This window comes from Nymphalis io, chromosome 1, assembly GCF_905147045.1.
Source record: "Nymphalis io chromosome 1, ilAglIoxx1.1, whole genome shotgun sequence".
NCBI classification, from domain to species: domain Eukaryota; kingdom Metazoa; phylum Arthropoda; class Insecta; order Lepidoptera; family Nymphalidae; genus Nymphalis; species Nymphalis io.
The window spans coordinates 650,987-667,944 of record NC_065888.1 but is presented as its reverse complement, the minus strand read 5'-3'; the positions used below and the strand labels follow the sequence as shown (position 1 = coordinate 667,944).

The following is a 16,958-nucleotide window of genomic DNA, read 5'->3' as shown; positions in this document are numbered from 1 at the left end:
CAATCCCACGAAACATTAAATTCAATTAATTATTAAGATTTCATACTTGTGGTGGTAGGGTCTTGTGCGATCTAAAGTATTAACCACTAATCATTTATTTTAACGTAAAATATCAATATCTCTATTGTAATATAAATATTTATAATTAATGTATAAAGACTAATTTCTATTTTATCTTTATATAACTGATTTATTAGAAAATGCGCATCATATTTGGATGATATTAACTGTGATTTTTTATTACATTACATAACCACATACCTCGTACATTTATTATGAGGATTAAGGATTTTGTTTTAAATTGTAATGTTGTTGGCTATAATAATAATAATATCCTGGGACATTATTCACACACCGCCATCTGATCCCAAACTAAGCAGAGCTTGTACTATGGAAACCAGACAACTGATATACTACTTTTCTTTTGTAAATACATACTTACGTAGATAATTATACCCAGACTTAGGACAAACAGACATGTTCATTCACACAAATGTTTGTCCTGGCTGGAATTCGAACCCATAACCTTCGGCGTGAAAGTTAAGTATCTACCAACCACGCCAACCGGCTCGTCAAACTAGATTTTTTAGCTATTTAAACTAGATTTTTCATTAAATTCGGTTTTGTAATTATTTGACACAGTATCAATGCTTATCAAAATAAATAATATACTTGACGTTTTTTTTTCAATAGTATCCTTTTTTAAGTTAAGACTAATACTTTCGATATATTATAAAGTACCAACTAATTAACTTTCACTACCGTGTACCGTAATCCTTACCGAAACGTTCACGTCCATCTTCTCGCGCACATCTCATGCATCCATATGCTTCACGACTCTGTTTCGAATCGTAACTATATGCGACGATGATATGACAAGCTAATAGTATATAAATGTAATTTATTTTTCTTTTTTCAAAATTTTTTTTATTTGCAAACCTATTTAAACTAATATCACAAATAAATAACACCATAATTAAGATCAAAATAATTAATTGTATCATACTATATGCAAATACAGCACGCAAAAATATAAAAATAACAAAAGTAATTTTATGTTTAACCTGTCAACGTTACTTTTTTGCAATTCTAGCCAGACCTCTATAAAAATATTAAATAAATTGTAGATTTTTTTTTATTTTGCAAAATAAGTTCACCGCACTGTTTTAACGCCTATAATTATATAAACCTAAAATTAAATACTAATTTACTATGTCCAGCACTGAGAATTGAATACTTAGGCAATGGATAATGTTTTTTTTTTATATAGAATAGAAAGGTGGACGAGCATATGGGCCACCTGATGGTAAGTGGTCACCAAACGCCCTTAGACATTGGCATTGTAAGAAATGTCAACCATCGCTTACAGCCAATGCGCCACCAACCTTGGGAACTAAGATTTTATGTCCCTTGTGCCTGTAATTACACTGGCTCACTCACCCTTCAAACCGGAACACAACAATATCAAGTATTGCTGTTTTGCGGTAGAATATCTGATGAGTGGGTGGTACCTACCCAGACGAGCTAGCACAAAGCCCTACCACCAGTAAATATATGTAGTTCCTCTGTTATCAATAAATTTCCAAATAAGAAAATGACAATAAAATTATAGTAAATAATTTTAACACCAGGCGAGTTACGTTTACGATAGCCGGAGGATTTGAGAAAAACCAAAGTTTAAATTAACACTTTAATTAATCACTAAATATTATATTTAACTTAATCCTAAGATACAATACTGCTCGATGTTGGATGCAGCTATTGAATCCTACCTTATATATATATATAATCCATATCCAATATAAGGTAGGATATATATAAGGTAGTATATATCCTAAGAAACAATACTGATCGTTACTGGATCACATATTGAATAATACATATAGTTATTCCATCCTAATATATATTGTTTAAAATGCTGATCTATTAGATTAATTTAGGTGGTACGTGCAGAGCTGACTCGCGGCGGCGACTTCGCGGCTAGGTGTTTTAGGCGCTGTACGTGACAAATGTGTAAATTGTTAAAGTACTGATCTCTTAACTAGGTCACGGCGGCGACTTCGCGGCTATGTGCTGCGTCAGCGATCCTTCCTGAGGTGCTGTATGTAACAGGCGCGTAAACCGCGTTTCGGACGCAATGGCATTGGCCGTCTTTTGCGGCATACGGCAAAAGTTTAGTTAATGACCTTGGCAGTAAAAGTGACAAGAAAAATATTATGCAAAGCGGTAAGATGTTCCGCGCTAGCTACGTACGAATCATTTGTTTGATTATCACCGATTGATTCAAAATATATTATTCCGTATACTTATATAGTTTAATTAAGTTTGCTGAGAACAATCAAGGTGCTACTATTTTATGTTTATAATAATTAATAATATAAAACGAAAAACAAATATTGTTGGATATTGGCTTGACAATAGATACCAACGCTTAGTTACACTTGCAAGACTTGCCTTGTAAATTCGTTTATATGCCAATTATTACTAGTTGATATATATATATATATATATATTCATATTGTAATAATAAATGTTAAAAAATATAAGCAGCACAAATTTCAAGACCCAGATTAGTAGTAGACCCTGTCAGAGCTTTTGATATCTACATATATTTTGATCAATTTGTGACCTTATTAATAATAGTAATTTATTTTAATCTAAAATTGTAACCATACTCAACAAGTGTAATTACTACTCATTTTAATCGGAAGTCATGGGAAAAATATTAACCCCCATTGCAAGAATATATTCGCATTGATGTAAACAATAGATCACCTGCTCCCAATACTTATCGGTCCCCGCGTCATTACTTGTGTGAAAGGAACGGCGCGCGCGCTCACACGCGTTGCGCACGCGTCGCTCGTCCGCGCACTAGGGGCGATGGGGGAGTCAATAACGCGGTAAAATCACTATTAAATATAAGATATAATGTGAGTAAGAATATTATATTTTTCGTTATAATTCCGGTAAATAAAATTTTGCAATTGACCAAAAAATATACTTTATTGACACAAAAAACTAGTCGTTGTATGTTTTGTATGATACTTTTTAATGATGAGCGTAATATAGGCTGCATTTCAGACGTTTCAAAAAGGTTTCAAACTAAATATTAATATTTGAAATGATTAAACTTAAGTTTGCTGAGAATGGTGCTATGTATTATTGCACGGTATTACTATTTTAATGTATGTGCAAGCTCTTCTGGGTAGGTACCACCCAATCATCAGATATTCTACCGCAAAACTGCAGTACTTGGTATTGTTGTGCTTCGGTTAAACGGGCGAGTGAGCCAGTGTAACTACAGGGACATAACGTCTTAGTTTTCAATGTTGCTGGCATTGGCGATGTAAGCGATTGTTAATATTTCACACAGGGCCAATGTCTAATGAGTATTAACCAACAGGTGACCCGTTTACGAGCCTGCTTATTTAAAAAAAAAATATTTATTAATGATAAGAAAATTTTATATATTGGTCACTCAGTTACTACAAAATTAATAATAAGCATGCTGTAATTATCTGTAATTAAAAGTTCAATTAATCTTGTTTTGTATACATTATGTGTTATTTTGTTGTAATATTGTAACATATGTTGATAATTCGATATTAAATAAATAAATAAAGCCATAGACATATATGTATGAGTAATCTACTCATTGGTACATATATTACTAACTGGTTAAATAAATCGTAAAATTATTTTTAATATTTTGTTATACATTTTTGATTCATTATAAGATGATTTTTGAAAATATTACATAATATATATTGTATATCGAAGCCCTTAATAATAGAACATAATAATTATTCTTATTATTTCTAAATATTCAAAGAATTATTACATAAATAATACAATAACAGAACATAGGTATATTTATAAGTATTGTCGATCAGTCAAGACCACTAAATGTCACCGTACAAATATACTTACGATAAAAAATATAATACATTATCATATTATGTTTCAATTGAATAATGTTTTGTTTCTTGAACCTTAACTCAATGGTATAAGGTTGTGTTTTTAATATTTCGAGTGTTTATGTAAGTTTGTATGGCTCTGTTCCCGTGTGAATGCGGGGTGGACGGGGGTTGACGAGGGTGGGTACCGTTTAAAAATTACTATATTGTCAATACCGCGAGGACTATTGTTTCATGATAGCGGAAAATTGCGTGGGAAAAAGCGAAATGATTCTTTTGTTTGTATTATAAAATATAAGTTATCAAGATAAGTTTTCAACGTTTAAAATTCTTGTCAGTAAAATTTGATTACAACGAATTGATGAACGTAATAAAATATAATAGTATTGTTTTTAATAAATAGTTTTAAAAGTTTATCCCAAAGTAACCCCAGTACGTACCCCATGTACCCCAAAGTAAGATGTATTTGACATTTCACTGTAATCGACTTTTGTGTCGACATCGAAAGACACAAATAATATAACAAGTATTATATAACGCCTTTGCTTACTTATATTAAATAAATAAATATATATATATATATTTTACATATTTTGGTAATTACATAAAATATAAAGTTAAATAATTTGCTATTTTCAAATACTTACTTAATAGAATAAATATTAAATAAAAGAGAGATGCTAACAGTATGCAAATCCTTTGATATAATTTGTTGTGCAGTTCATGCTATAACCCTTTAATGGATTAACGGCCCAGTTAATGTGAGTATATTGCACAATTGCAGTATATTGCACAGATCGAAGCGAAGCGGCGTGGTACTGCTCTGTTAACAGTATCAAATTAAAATATCGATTCACTCAGCTAAATGATAAAAACACAGTAACAGCAAAAGGCTTACTTAGTACGTAGCGTACTGAAAATTATATTCTTACTTTGCTAGTAGTAGTACATTTTAGAGTGAAAAGAATTGAATCTTAATATTTGTTTATAAGCCCCTGATATGTATTATTAAAATATAAAACCATTCACATTGAGAAATTCTTTTTTAAATATTTGAACAAATTTAAAAGTTGTGTTGATTCAACCGCAAGAATACTGCAAGCATAAAGAGGACCCGACTTCAGGCTAACTCATGTATTAAGAACACGTTAAATAAACACAAACAGACGCTTTCCCACTGAGAATAAACATACGCAGTTAATAAAATGTATATTTTAAACACTCGACTTGAATTTTTCGTCCCAATTCTTTAAAAAGGAGCATTTCGCGTACAATAACCTGTCACAATGATTTCATACACCTGCCGACTTCTTCTCACGCCTACAAAAAAACGGGTTAATTCTTAAAGTCGAAAAACCTTGAGCCCACGGTTTGGGATAGTTTTTTGTAGTTATTTGAAGCACATGCAAAAATAATTCGTATCCTTTTTTTATATTTGCAAAATCTCCATATGATATTGATTATTATAAAAAGATAAACTTACTTTTTAAACTCCAAGCGCTTAAATAGAATATAACCCCGTAGCAATGTTATTTTACGATGGTAGAAGACAAATCGGCCATTAGTATTACATTAAATAACGTTTTTAATTTATTACATGAAGGTATTTCGAGAAACCTAAAGTAAGAATCCGTAAGAGTCCCACCGCTGGGCAATGGTCTCTTCTCTTCTTGAGAAGAATGTTTAGGTATTATTATACAATGCTGGAGCAGCGTGGGAATAATGCAGATTTCTTCAAGATTTTCTTCATCGCTGCGAACAACATGAATTTTACATACAAATTTAACATATAAAACTCGATGATGCTCTGCCCGGAATTGAACAATCTACAATCTCGTTAAGACTTGTGAGTCACATGTTCTAGCCACTGGGCCATTTCGGTTCGAAACCTACAATTAACCGTACTATTAACGCGAGGGATGTTCAATTCACAAAATTATAAAACAAATAATTATTTGTTGACTCAGATAAAATATACATATAGTATGCGCGACAAACCTCTATGTATCTACCTAAGTAAACCGATAATCCGCTTCATTCAGAAAATCTAAAAAAAATCGTACCCCTATAAAGATTCACATATGCTATTCAAGTTTTTCAAATGATTAAAAATCGTATATAATCCGTTTTGAGTAGATTTAAGAATGACTTTGATATAGTTAATACAATACTTACAAGACGGCTCTTCAACGAAATAGGATCAAAACGAAGACAATAGACTTAAAGCACGGATTAACTTTTTACTGTATCGTTTTCTGGAACAAGTATAAAAAGATCGCGTTAGTATTAACAAAAGAATAGAATCGTGCGAATTCTTCCACATCTCAAATTCTTTCTTCTTTGAATGTAAGCGGTAAATACTCATTTTATATTTGTTACGAGTATATCACAGCGTATTTTTTAGGTTTCAAAAAAGGAATCTTAACTATAATACAAATTAATACAATTGCCGTTTTTTTCTGTATATGTGTACGCACATTTACACCAATAGACCGATTGAATTACAAGAAATGTTACTCTGAAATTTTTTAGGCAAAATATTACGTTAACGTTATTCTCATGTTTAACGAGTCGGCAAAATTCATGACACCTAAAAGCTTTTATATAGCTGTACTGTGTTTAAAGTGCGTGCTATATAAATCGATAAAGACATATGAAAATAAAGTTGCGTGGAATTCTTTCTTTCGAAAACAGTTCAAAAGAAAATACCAACATTATATTTTGCCTATATATCATCTGTTATTAGTGCTCCTACTTGTATCTGCGTATCCGGATGAAGTCCAGTCGGATAGCTGGTTTTGTGTACAATCAAAAAAAAACATGCATTTATTTGATTGCTTTGAAAATATAAGCTAAATGAAGAACATAGACAAATCAATTTTCATACTTTATCTCCATTGCAGTAAATCAAAATGTCTTGGAAACTCGGATCACTTACATTCTGGAAGATGAAGAATAACCCTCAAAAAAATATTAAATTAAAATATTGAATTAATTTAGAACGCAGCATAAAATATAATGCATTAGCTTAGCCAAATAGAAAAAATAAGTTTTTGAATTATAGATAATACTTATTTATATAAATTCAAATTATCAAGTTTATACTCATTTATATAATCTCTATATACGTTCACACTTGACAGCTTAAAATATTGTCAGAAACAGTATATTAAGTAATGTAAGTAGGGAATATATTAATCAATATATTAGGAATTAAATTCGCGATACATAAGAAGTGTGGCACGCTTTTCGTTTTATCCCCAAACTTTTCCTTAACAATAAGCTATTGTTCGTCGAATGAAATTGCGTTTCCCTAATTGACACTGCTTCCCACCGTGTGCCGGCCACGCGGCCTTTTCAAACATATTATACAAATAACGTATGCATAATCCGCCCCTATTGCTATGGCAACAACAACTATATTCCTGTATATATACTTCTAACTAACATTCTTGACTCATATCAACCCTCTTTGATCTTAAATGCAGATGACATCATCTTTATCTTTAGAGATATAAGGTCTATTATTAAATATAAAGCATGTTCATGAATCGTGGTATTATTGTTATATTTACAATTTTATTATGCGCTTGCATTAGTTTTAACACATTAGAATATGGTTGAGATTTCTATAATATTTGGTGGTTGAATATCGGTGGTAGAGAGAGCGCGGCCGCACAGGGCGGCAGCGAGGCCGGTCACGCGGCTGCACACTCCGCGACCGGCGGTCGACGCGTGCGCACGTGTCTACGTGTGCTCCGCATGCGTGCCCACTGTGCTAATTATATCAAGTTCCTGAAACTTTTGAAAGTTATACTTAAACTACGAAGTGCTTAAAATAAAATATTGTGTGATAGTGATTGAACTGATTACCTTAAAAGCTTACATATGGAAGAATCCAAAACTTTGTGAAACGGTGTATTTCGGATTTTGAATAAAAATTTCGTTCTTTTTAAAATAACCATGGAGTACCAAAGGCATATGGAATCCAATTCGCTACAACAGCCTCAAGCCCAAAACCCACAATGGGGCTACGGTTGGGGACCTCCAGCACCTCCTGCGCCTACGCAGAGGAACAAGCGCACACACTCCGAAAGCGAAGACGACGCTTTTTCTGAGGAAAGCAGTAAAGATGCACAGTAAGTACATAATTGTCAGTTATAGTTAATTAGTCTTTGATTTTGTTATCATATAAAACATTTATATCTTAATACATAAATAATATAACTATATTGGGTTACGCGGCCCTCGCCAGTAAAGCAGAAGATTTTCGACAATCATCGTCATATTTCAGCCAATTTACCAAAACCAGGTAATTATACACCTAAACATTTCTCACGTATCACTCCGTTAATAGGTTAAAACCGTATGAAAAGGATGTTATTTTATTTTTAAGTTCAAACAGACAGACAGCCGTGGTGGAGGAACGTTGTTTTATAATATTTAGTTATTTTTATAAACATGTTTTTATATTACTATACGAATAATGCCTCTCGTATATAATCTCGTGCTTGACGGTGAAGGAATACATCGTGAGGAAACCTGCATGTGTCTAATTTCATTGAAATTCTGCCACATGTGTATTCTACCAACCCGCATTGGAGCAGCGTGGTGGAATAAGCTCCAAACCTTCTCCTTAAAAGAGAGAGGAGGCCTTAGCCCAGCAGTGGGACATTAACAGGCTGTTACTGTACTGTACTGAATAATGTATAGAATAACAAACATAATATTAACAAAAACAAACAACAAATCACATTAAAAAAGTAAATATAAAATATATTATGTGGTATTTATAATACTTTAACTACTATTTCTTAAGAAAGCTCACTCAAAAACCTAATTGTTTCCATTGACAGTAGCAGTGATCGTAGAGGCGCTACACTTGTAGCTCAGCTACGCGCTACAATATATCTATAATCTCTTTGATTCAACACATCACATTGCTATTGGTTACTATCATCATTCAACGCATCATATTCGTGTCTACTTTATAATTATTATTAAACATTAGTATCGACTTAAGACCGATGACTGTGAATTATTGATCCTGAAGAAAATATAAGCTGGATATTTACGTATAGCTTATCTATACGTAAATATCTTATCTATATTTTCTAAACGAGCTGAAAAAAATAATTAAAAGTTTTGTTTTGTATGGATACTTTTACTGAGTACAGTGTACCTCTTACTAGACTGAGTGAGTGTGAGCACTATCTGCATTAATTAGATGAAAATAATAGGCGGAATGTCGTGTACAGTAGTGAAGACAAATGATACGTAGCTTTGGAGAGTAAGTTTTATTAAAAAATATATGACTTATTTTTAATAAAACGTGAATAAAATCTTGGCATAGTTAAATTTAACATACCATAATAAGAATGTAAAGAAGTATTAAAACAAAAATTCAATCTTAGTACTCCAATTTCCTTTAAATATACATATACCATATTGATAATTATTTTAAGGAATATTGCAGTTAAATCAATGCTGAATAATTAAAATTGTAGAAATTGACTTTATCTGTTCAAGATCATAGTGATACATATTTTATTCAAGGAATAATTATTTGAGTGCCGACATATAACCTTTTAAAGGTCACTCTTAAGTCACACAAAGTTTATCGTTTTTTTTTTACGAGTTTTACCTTTTACTAAAATCATACAAATTATATAAAGGCTATAAAATATATGATATTTACTCACGGGAAAAAATCATTTGGGTTGTATATGTATATCAATTCGTATTATAAAATTGTTATCCTATGTACTTTAGTAATGAGTAATAATTGCACAACCATTTCGGTAACGGTGTTGATTACAAGTAAAAGAAATATATATAAAAATATTAGGTACGCGTATTACGATCGCGTTGAATGATGGTAAGAATGCTAGCATTCTAAATACTTCTAGCAGTATTTCAGTTTTCCGTACGTATGTAAATTTGTTTTATTATTACTTAAGACTTATATTTAAAATAAAAAAGTGATTGTTTTAATTGTCTTTCTCTCTACGTTAAAAAATTCTTAAAAAAACTGATAAACTTTCACTCTTTTCTGTGCCGGTAATATGCCCGTTATTACATCATTAATTTATCGCAGATCGCCAGGAGGAGACTCTTGTCAGCTGATGACAAGGAAACGTCGTCGCGGCGTCATCGAGAAAAAACGTCGAGACAGGATCAACACCTCGCTTACAGAGCTGAAGCGTCTCGTTCCAGCGGCTTGCGAAAAGCAAGGCAGTGCTAAGCTGGAGAAGGCTGAGATATTACAACTGACCGTCGACCATTTGAAGATGCTACACGCTAAAGGTAAATAAAATAATTCAATTATATTAAGTAGATATATATCTGCACCACTAATATCTCTAAGTTTCTATAAAAACTTTTAATACCCTTTCTGACCTGGTATCTAGAATGTTATCTTGGTGGCTCCTCGCAGTGTCAAAAGTCATCATCACTATACACAATATATACTAATTCCAAAATTTGAATAATTGAAAAGATAAAATGCTATAAAAAATCAATAATGTGCGAACCTGTTGTTACTTTTAGATTTAGTCCGTTAGTCCTAATATCAATAACGAGACAAATCTCTTTAGCTCTTATCAAATTATTAGTACTTACTGTTAAAATTTGTATTATTGAATAGTCGATTTAAGTTTTGTATTTTTCATCTTGCTTTTTTACATAAACTTAAAAATCATTCATTTTAGTCACTGACAAGTTAGAGGCTCGTAATTGTAGTTCCTTAAGCGCATTTTAACCGTTAGACGTTTATCCTGTCATTTGTTCGTTCAAGAATCGTTTCCGTTTCCTTTAAATTAAATAAAATCCCGTTAAGGTTACGCAAAAAAGTTAATTTGTAAAAAAGTAAAATTATTTCACCATTATTACACTACGCATTGAATTATTTCACAGCGAGTTATAAAAATAGCTATTTTAACTGCCGATTTATACTTCGTGCAAATATTTAATTGTAGTGTTTCAATAAAAATACGAATCATGATAATGTTTGTTCTGCTTTTACGCGTATACACAACTCGAAAAATCATTATGAAGTTATGAATTAAACAAGAATAATAGACAAGAATTTAAATTATTTATGACATGTGGGGACTTAATTGGTTTATCTATACGAAATGTTTTCATAATTTATTTATGTGACTGTATGTCTACCATTATCACAATTACTTGATGAAAGGGCTTTGTGCACGATCGTCTGAGTATGTACCACCCACTCGTCAGATATTCTACCGTAAAATAGCAGTACTTAGTATTGTTGTGTTTCGGTCTGAGTGAGCCAGTGTAACAGGCACTAGGTATAACATTTTAGTTCCCATTTTTAGTGGCGCATTGGCGATGTAAGGAATGGTTAATATTTCTTACAGCATACGTACATTGGCATGTCTTTTCGGTGGGGATCACCTACTATCAGGTGTCCCATTTACCTGTCCGCCTATCAATACTACATACATAAAAAAAATTAAGAATATATCAATAACATTTAAAGTAGTTTCATATTTAGATTTATGTTTTTAAAACTATTAATGATAGAAATGCTAACCGTTAGGACAATCACGTGTCATTCGTATTATATTTGCCATAAGTATGTGTTCTTTTTTTAAACTTGTATTAACGATATACGGACATACCTTATTTGACTATTTCGAAAGTGCACATGTCGTGTAATTAATTTAACTTATAAATTACAAAAACATTTACATATTATATCGCACGCATGCAATCCTTATCAGTTTATCATTTACACTGAGTTCCCACGCTTCTGTGACAGGTGGTTACACCGACAAAGAAGACTCACAGCCTTATATATAAAAGAATAGAGTTCAAAATGTATGTACGAATGTATCGTGGCCATTTTTTTCGGTTACTTTTTGCTATCCCTTTTTTTTATTTATTTATTTCGAATGTTTGCTTCCGTGAAGCTATTTTGTCTTTTAAATATACATATTTCATTTATTTTTATAAAAATATATAAAGGTAAAATAAAAGCTTAAAGCTCACAGCTGGGGTAATGTTTTCCTTTTGAGGAAAATATATATATATCTTCCATACCTTTTGTAACCTACCTACCTCATATATATATTATATTTTATACACACACACTATGTAAATGTATAAAATATATATACATATATATTATTCATTATGAAGTAAATTACCCTTCCTTCCGCCGTGAAGCCATTGACCTTTAAATTATTAAAACCTCGGTAGCACTTTTGCGGTTAAGCTTTGCGGTTAGAGGCTGTCGGAAGTAGGACCGGCTCATTCATTATGTAGATTATTATCCATGACTGTATTAACGAACTATTTTTATTGCTATTAACGACAAGACAATGGCCGCCTGATGACAAATGGTCATAAAATTGGACATAAAATTGGCGCTAGATACATACACACATACATTATAGGTACGTTATATCGTTGAATGGTAACTATGTGTTGTTTCCAAATCATAAAGGGGTACTCCGAGGTGGTGTATCATTTAATAGTTTCACTAATTTCTAATTAAAGACAAATTATACTTGAACTTATAAATTGTATTATAAAAAAATAACAACAATTAAAATGTACATTCAAAAATTAAAAAAAATATATATTATAAAAATAAACATTAGCGTCAAAGTATCAAAGATGATCTGAGTATCTAAAACCACATCATAATAGGTCCGGACACAATTAAAAGGCCATCGCTGGTTCATCAGGTAGAGGGGACAGACGGACACGCACCTGGCGCTAGAAAAACTTAACAAACAGGAAGTGGCCGATATCCCGGCTTAGTGATATGTGATCTATTATTTTGTCTCTTTCGCACTTCTTTCTTATTCTACTAAACTAAATAAATTAATTCATTAATTGTTAACGTTTCTTTATCTGTGTTTTGTTAGAAAGTAAGTTAATAAACATATTATATAAATGATTAAATCATCATTTTACGTAAATTAAAAAAAAAACAAATTTCTATAAGTTACCGTAAAATTGTAATCACGGATTAATGAATTTACAATATAACATTTAAATTGCGATAAATATAACTTTCGCCCGAGTTGTCCGTTATATAAAAACAAAACATGGCTATGTTTATTATGAACTAACAGCCCTTACAATTACCCAATAAAATTAATACGCTAAAGTAACATTAATATTGCTAACAATGTATAAAAATTAAACCATCTCGAAAACACGATAGGTTAGGAATTCAACTCGCATTGGAATTCCTTTCATATAATTCGAATTCCTCGTACACAGACTTAAATGGAATTTCGTGTGTCTGTGTGTGTAAGACACATCGACGCTTAGATTACGAGGATCTTATTAATTTTCCCATTTATATCTCAGTAAATACTTTTCAAAGACAATAGTGATATTCATTAAAAAGTAAAGCAAATCAATTTATATATACCTACATGTACATTGTACATATACATAATAATTGTAATATATAAATATTTGTTACGAATACATATCAAAATATTTCGCAGAACTTCGTATAATACAAACATAATTATCATTATCTGGCTAAGTAAGTCTTCTTACAAAAAAAAACCATAAAATATATTAGTACCAGCCACCATTATTCAATACGAATTCAATGAATCTGAAACTAAAGATAATCTCTTTTCGAAATGGGGCTGCGTGGGAACCGAACCCGGGACTGCATCTCACTCACCCCAGTGAGGGACGATCCCTCTGTAGTCAAATAATACTCATAATGTTATTCCACTTTGATTTTACAAAATGACTACTTGACTATTCGTTAACTTCTTAAACGTTCGTTATATTCATTTTTCATCAATTTTTTCACATTATTAAATAATATCTAATATATCAGCTTATATCCACATCGGCTAAGCACTTTTGCACCAAAGACAGACTGATTATAATTTTTATGACTTCCTCGTATATTTTGACATGCTAATAAGGCTTGTATTATTTCTTCATTTTCATCTAAGTCTAACTGCTCATAAATATATACCGTAACAGCCTGTGCATGTCCCGCTGCTGGACTAAAGACCTCTTCTACCTTTTTGAGGAGAAAGTTCGGAGCTTATTGGTGGAATACACATGTAGCAACATTTTCAATGAAATTAGACACATGCAGGTTTCCTCACGATGTTTACTGGGCCATCTCGGCTACATAAATATATATGAAAATAAATTTTCAAACATTAACGTACAAATAATCTAAAATATAAAATCCTAATTTGCATCACCCCATGTCTGTATCCAACAAGCAACGGAAGCAAAGAATGCTCCACCGAAAGGGTAGTTACCCCACCTGTATCTAAAAAAAGTTTAGATTAAAAAAAACCATGGACCCTACGGAAGTAATGGAAGAACACAATAAGTCAGATAACCAAAGACTTCCAATTTAGTTTCTTTATTATTATTTTTTAATGATTCTTAATATATTACTTTATATATATATTATTCACTTTTCAAAGTAACATATAACAACTACATTAAATGCTCTAAGAAAAAAGTATTTACTAATTTATATAATATCGTTACATAATATGAAATTAAATAACTTGGACATTTTATAAATATATTCTCTGTTTTATGATTCGTGTTAAATTTCAATAAGAGTTTTTACAGTAACTTTTTTGTCTTCATTCATTAGATGATATAGATTAGATGTAAAGCTTTTATCAAACACGATTTTAATTTCTGACTTAATAGAGGTTTGCATCTTTGATCACCGGAATGTAATAATAATCAATGGCTAACATGTAACTTTTGTCTTTAGAATTTGGACAAAAAGCCATATTAATATAAAAAACAACATAGCTGAGGAGTTTTCATAATGAACCGCTCTAGTAAATCAATGAATATATTTTCACGCTTCTTATATCTGGTAGAACGTTTGTAATTAGTTCTTTAGACATTTTAAACGTTAAACCCTTATAAACAGACTTTGGTGGTGCTGAACAAAAACATTTTAAAAGCAACAATTTACACATTAATGGCTGAGCATATATTGTCAACTCCGCCACTTCTTATCCCGGTGCCCCACTGACTTCAGTTCGGAACCCCTCGTTTCTTTTTCAATGGGTCTAGAGGATAGCGGATCTTGTTATTAATTTTTTCCCCACGGAAGGACGCCGGAAACTCTAGGTTCCCGTTACGATCTCTCTTTCTCACCGTTTTGTTTATCATTTATGCATCTCTCTCACATATTGCGTAAGTCAGGGAGGGTAAAAATGAATGGACTTGTGTTTTCTTGATTTCGAATGAATTTCTTTTTGAACGCTTTTTGTATACTTAATAAGCGCATCTGTAAGAACAAGTTATTTTTATCTTCAACCCTTACATTTTCATCAATTGCAGCTGTAGTTTGCACAATAAAAATCTGGAAATACAAAACTTTATTTTATGAAAGAGCCAGACAATGAGATGAGTACGTGATGGTCATTTTGTGTCCTCTCCTCTATTTAACAGCATTAAAGCAAGACCTGTGTTACAACTTTTTATCTCACATCTTGTTCGTAAAATTGTCCTTAAAGTAGTACTTAAGTATAGATTATGTAGTATCAGAAAGCTAACTATGCTTTTGCTGTATCTACCAATAACATTTTTTTTATTAAAACGTATCGTATCGTGAACAGTAATTAGAATTGAAATTGAAATGAATAGAATGGATAATGATGATGAATGAATGAATGAATGAATTACTAATGAATCAATATTTTTTGCAGGCTTAGACACATACGCATACGATCCACAACGCTACGCCATGGACTACCACAGCATTGGCTTCAGAGAGTGTGCGGCTGAAGTCGCTCGCTACCTCGTGAGCTGCGAGGGACTGGACATTCAAGACCCCCTTCGCCTGCGTCTAATGAGTCACCTTCAATGCTTCGCTGCGCAACGGGAGCTAGCCGCAAAGTCAACAAACTGGGGGTATCCTCAATACCCCAGTGTACCTCAACCCCAGCATGGCTACACAGATTTGAGGCAAGAACCACCAGTGTCGACAGCAGCGACGACGATATCAGCACCTCCAGCGATCGCCGCTCCCCTCTCCGCTGCGCCTAGCTATCCTCATTACCCTCCAGGGCCACCGGCTCCGCCAGGTCCACCAGTGCCACCAGGTCCACATCCCGCGCCCACGGCACCCCACTATCCCGCTCCTTATCCGCACCATCCACCTCACCACCAATACTCACAGAATAGTTCTAAGCCGTACAGACCTTGGGGTGCGGAATTAGCTTATTAGAAATTGCTCAAGAAATTATCGGCAGAAATGTTGAATAAATGTATGATAGTGAAAATAAATATAAATTTTATCAATATATGTAAATAAAGTCGCTCTTGAACATTTTAAATACTTAAGTGGAAAATCATATTTTTGCATTTAAAAAGTCGACTGCGCTTCTTATTTATATTGAACATTTCACCGAAAGATCAAAGTTTGAATATTGTTGTCGATCTCAGAGTTTAATTTGAAACATCAATTTTGAAGACTGTTTAAAGAATAAATAATATTTAATAAGTTGTGTGATACATATATAGTATATTGATAAGTTTATCATTAGTTTAGAAAATATTGGGACCAAAAACCAAGCTTTAATGTTATAATTTGATAAATATATAAAGTGACACTTCTTCTCGCTTATGTCTAATCGTGTATGTTTAACAGCGACGAACCATTTCATAGCTGAACTTTTGAATTCACTTTAAATTAAATTGTGATTTGCACATGGTTGTGAAGATTCCTTATATATTATTGTGTGTTTAAATACATATATAAATCTTAAATCAGTATCCATACGATACGTTTGTATATATATGTATATATTTGTAATCGCTTGCGATGTTAAAGAGAGAAAATAAATTATTTTTTTAAATATTTAAATATTGCTATCATTTGGAAACCTTTGAAATTGTTTTTTTTCATAAGTAAGGAAATATAATAAACTACTTAATAGTAAATTACTATGGTCACTGACTTTTAAAGTCGCTTAACAATTAATATACAATTTGATTGTATATGAATATTATTATTGCTAATCTTATAAATAT

General features: G+C 32.0%; 1 protein-coding gene across 1 annotated transcript; it reads left to right on the top strand.

Moving 5' to 3' along the window:
• The first annotated feature begins 7,880 nt into the window (after window positions 1–7,880).
• On the top strand, window positions 7,881–16,169 carry LOC126771422 (hairy/enhancer-of-split related with YRPW motif protein). Its single transcript, XM_050491294.1, has 3 exons — window positions 7,881–8,056; window positions 10,015–10,223; window positions 15,632–16,169. Exons 1-3 carry the CDS (start codon window positions 7,881–7,883, stop codon window positions 16,150–16,152), a joined length of 906 nt encoding a protein of 301 aa, XP_050347251.1. The 3' UTR covers window positions 16,153–16,169.
• Window positions 16,170–16,958: the final 789 nt, after the last annotated feature.

Excerpts from the sequence above, each read along its gene's own strand:
- LOC126771422 (XM_050491294.1), top strand. The coding sequence starts at position 7,881 with ATGGAGTACCAAAGGCATATGGAATCCAATTCGCTACAACAGCCTCAA. Across the intron at positions 8,057-10,014 it reads GAAAGCAGTAAAGATGCACA|ATCGCCAGGAGGAGACTCTT; the intron begins GTAAGTACATAA and ends AATTTATCGCAG. Across the intron at positions 10,224-15,631 it reads GAAGATGCTACACGCTAAAG|GCTTAGACACATACGCATAC; the intron begins GTAAATAAAATA and ends TATTTTTTGCAG.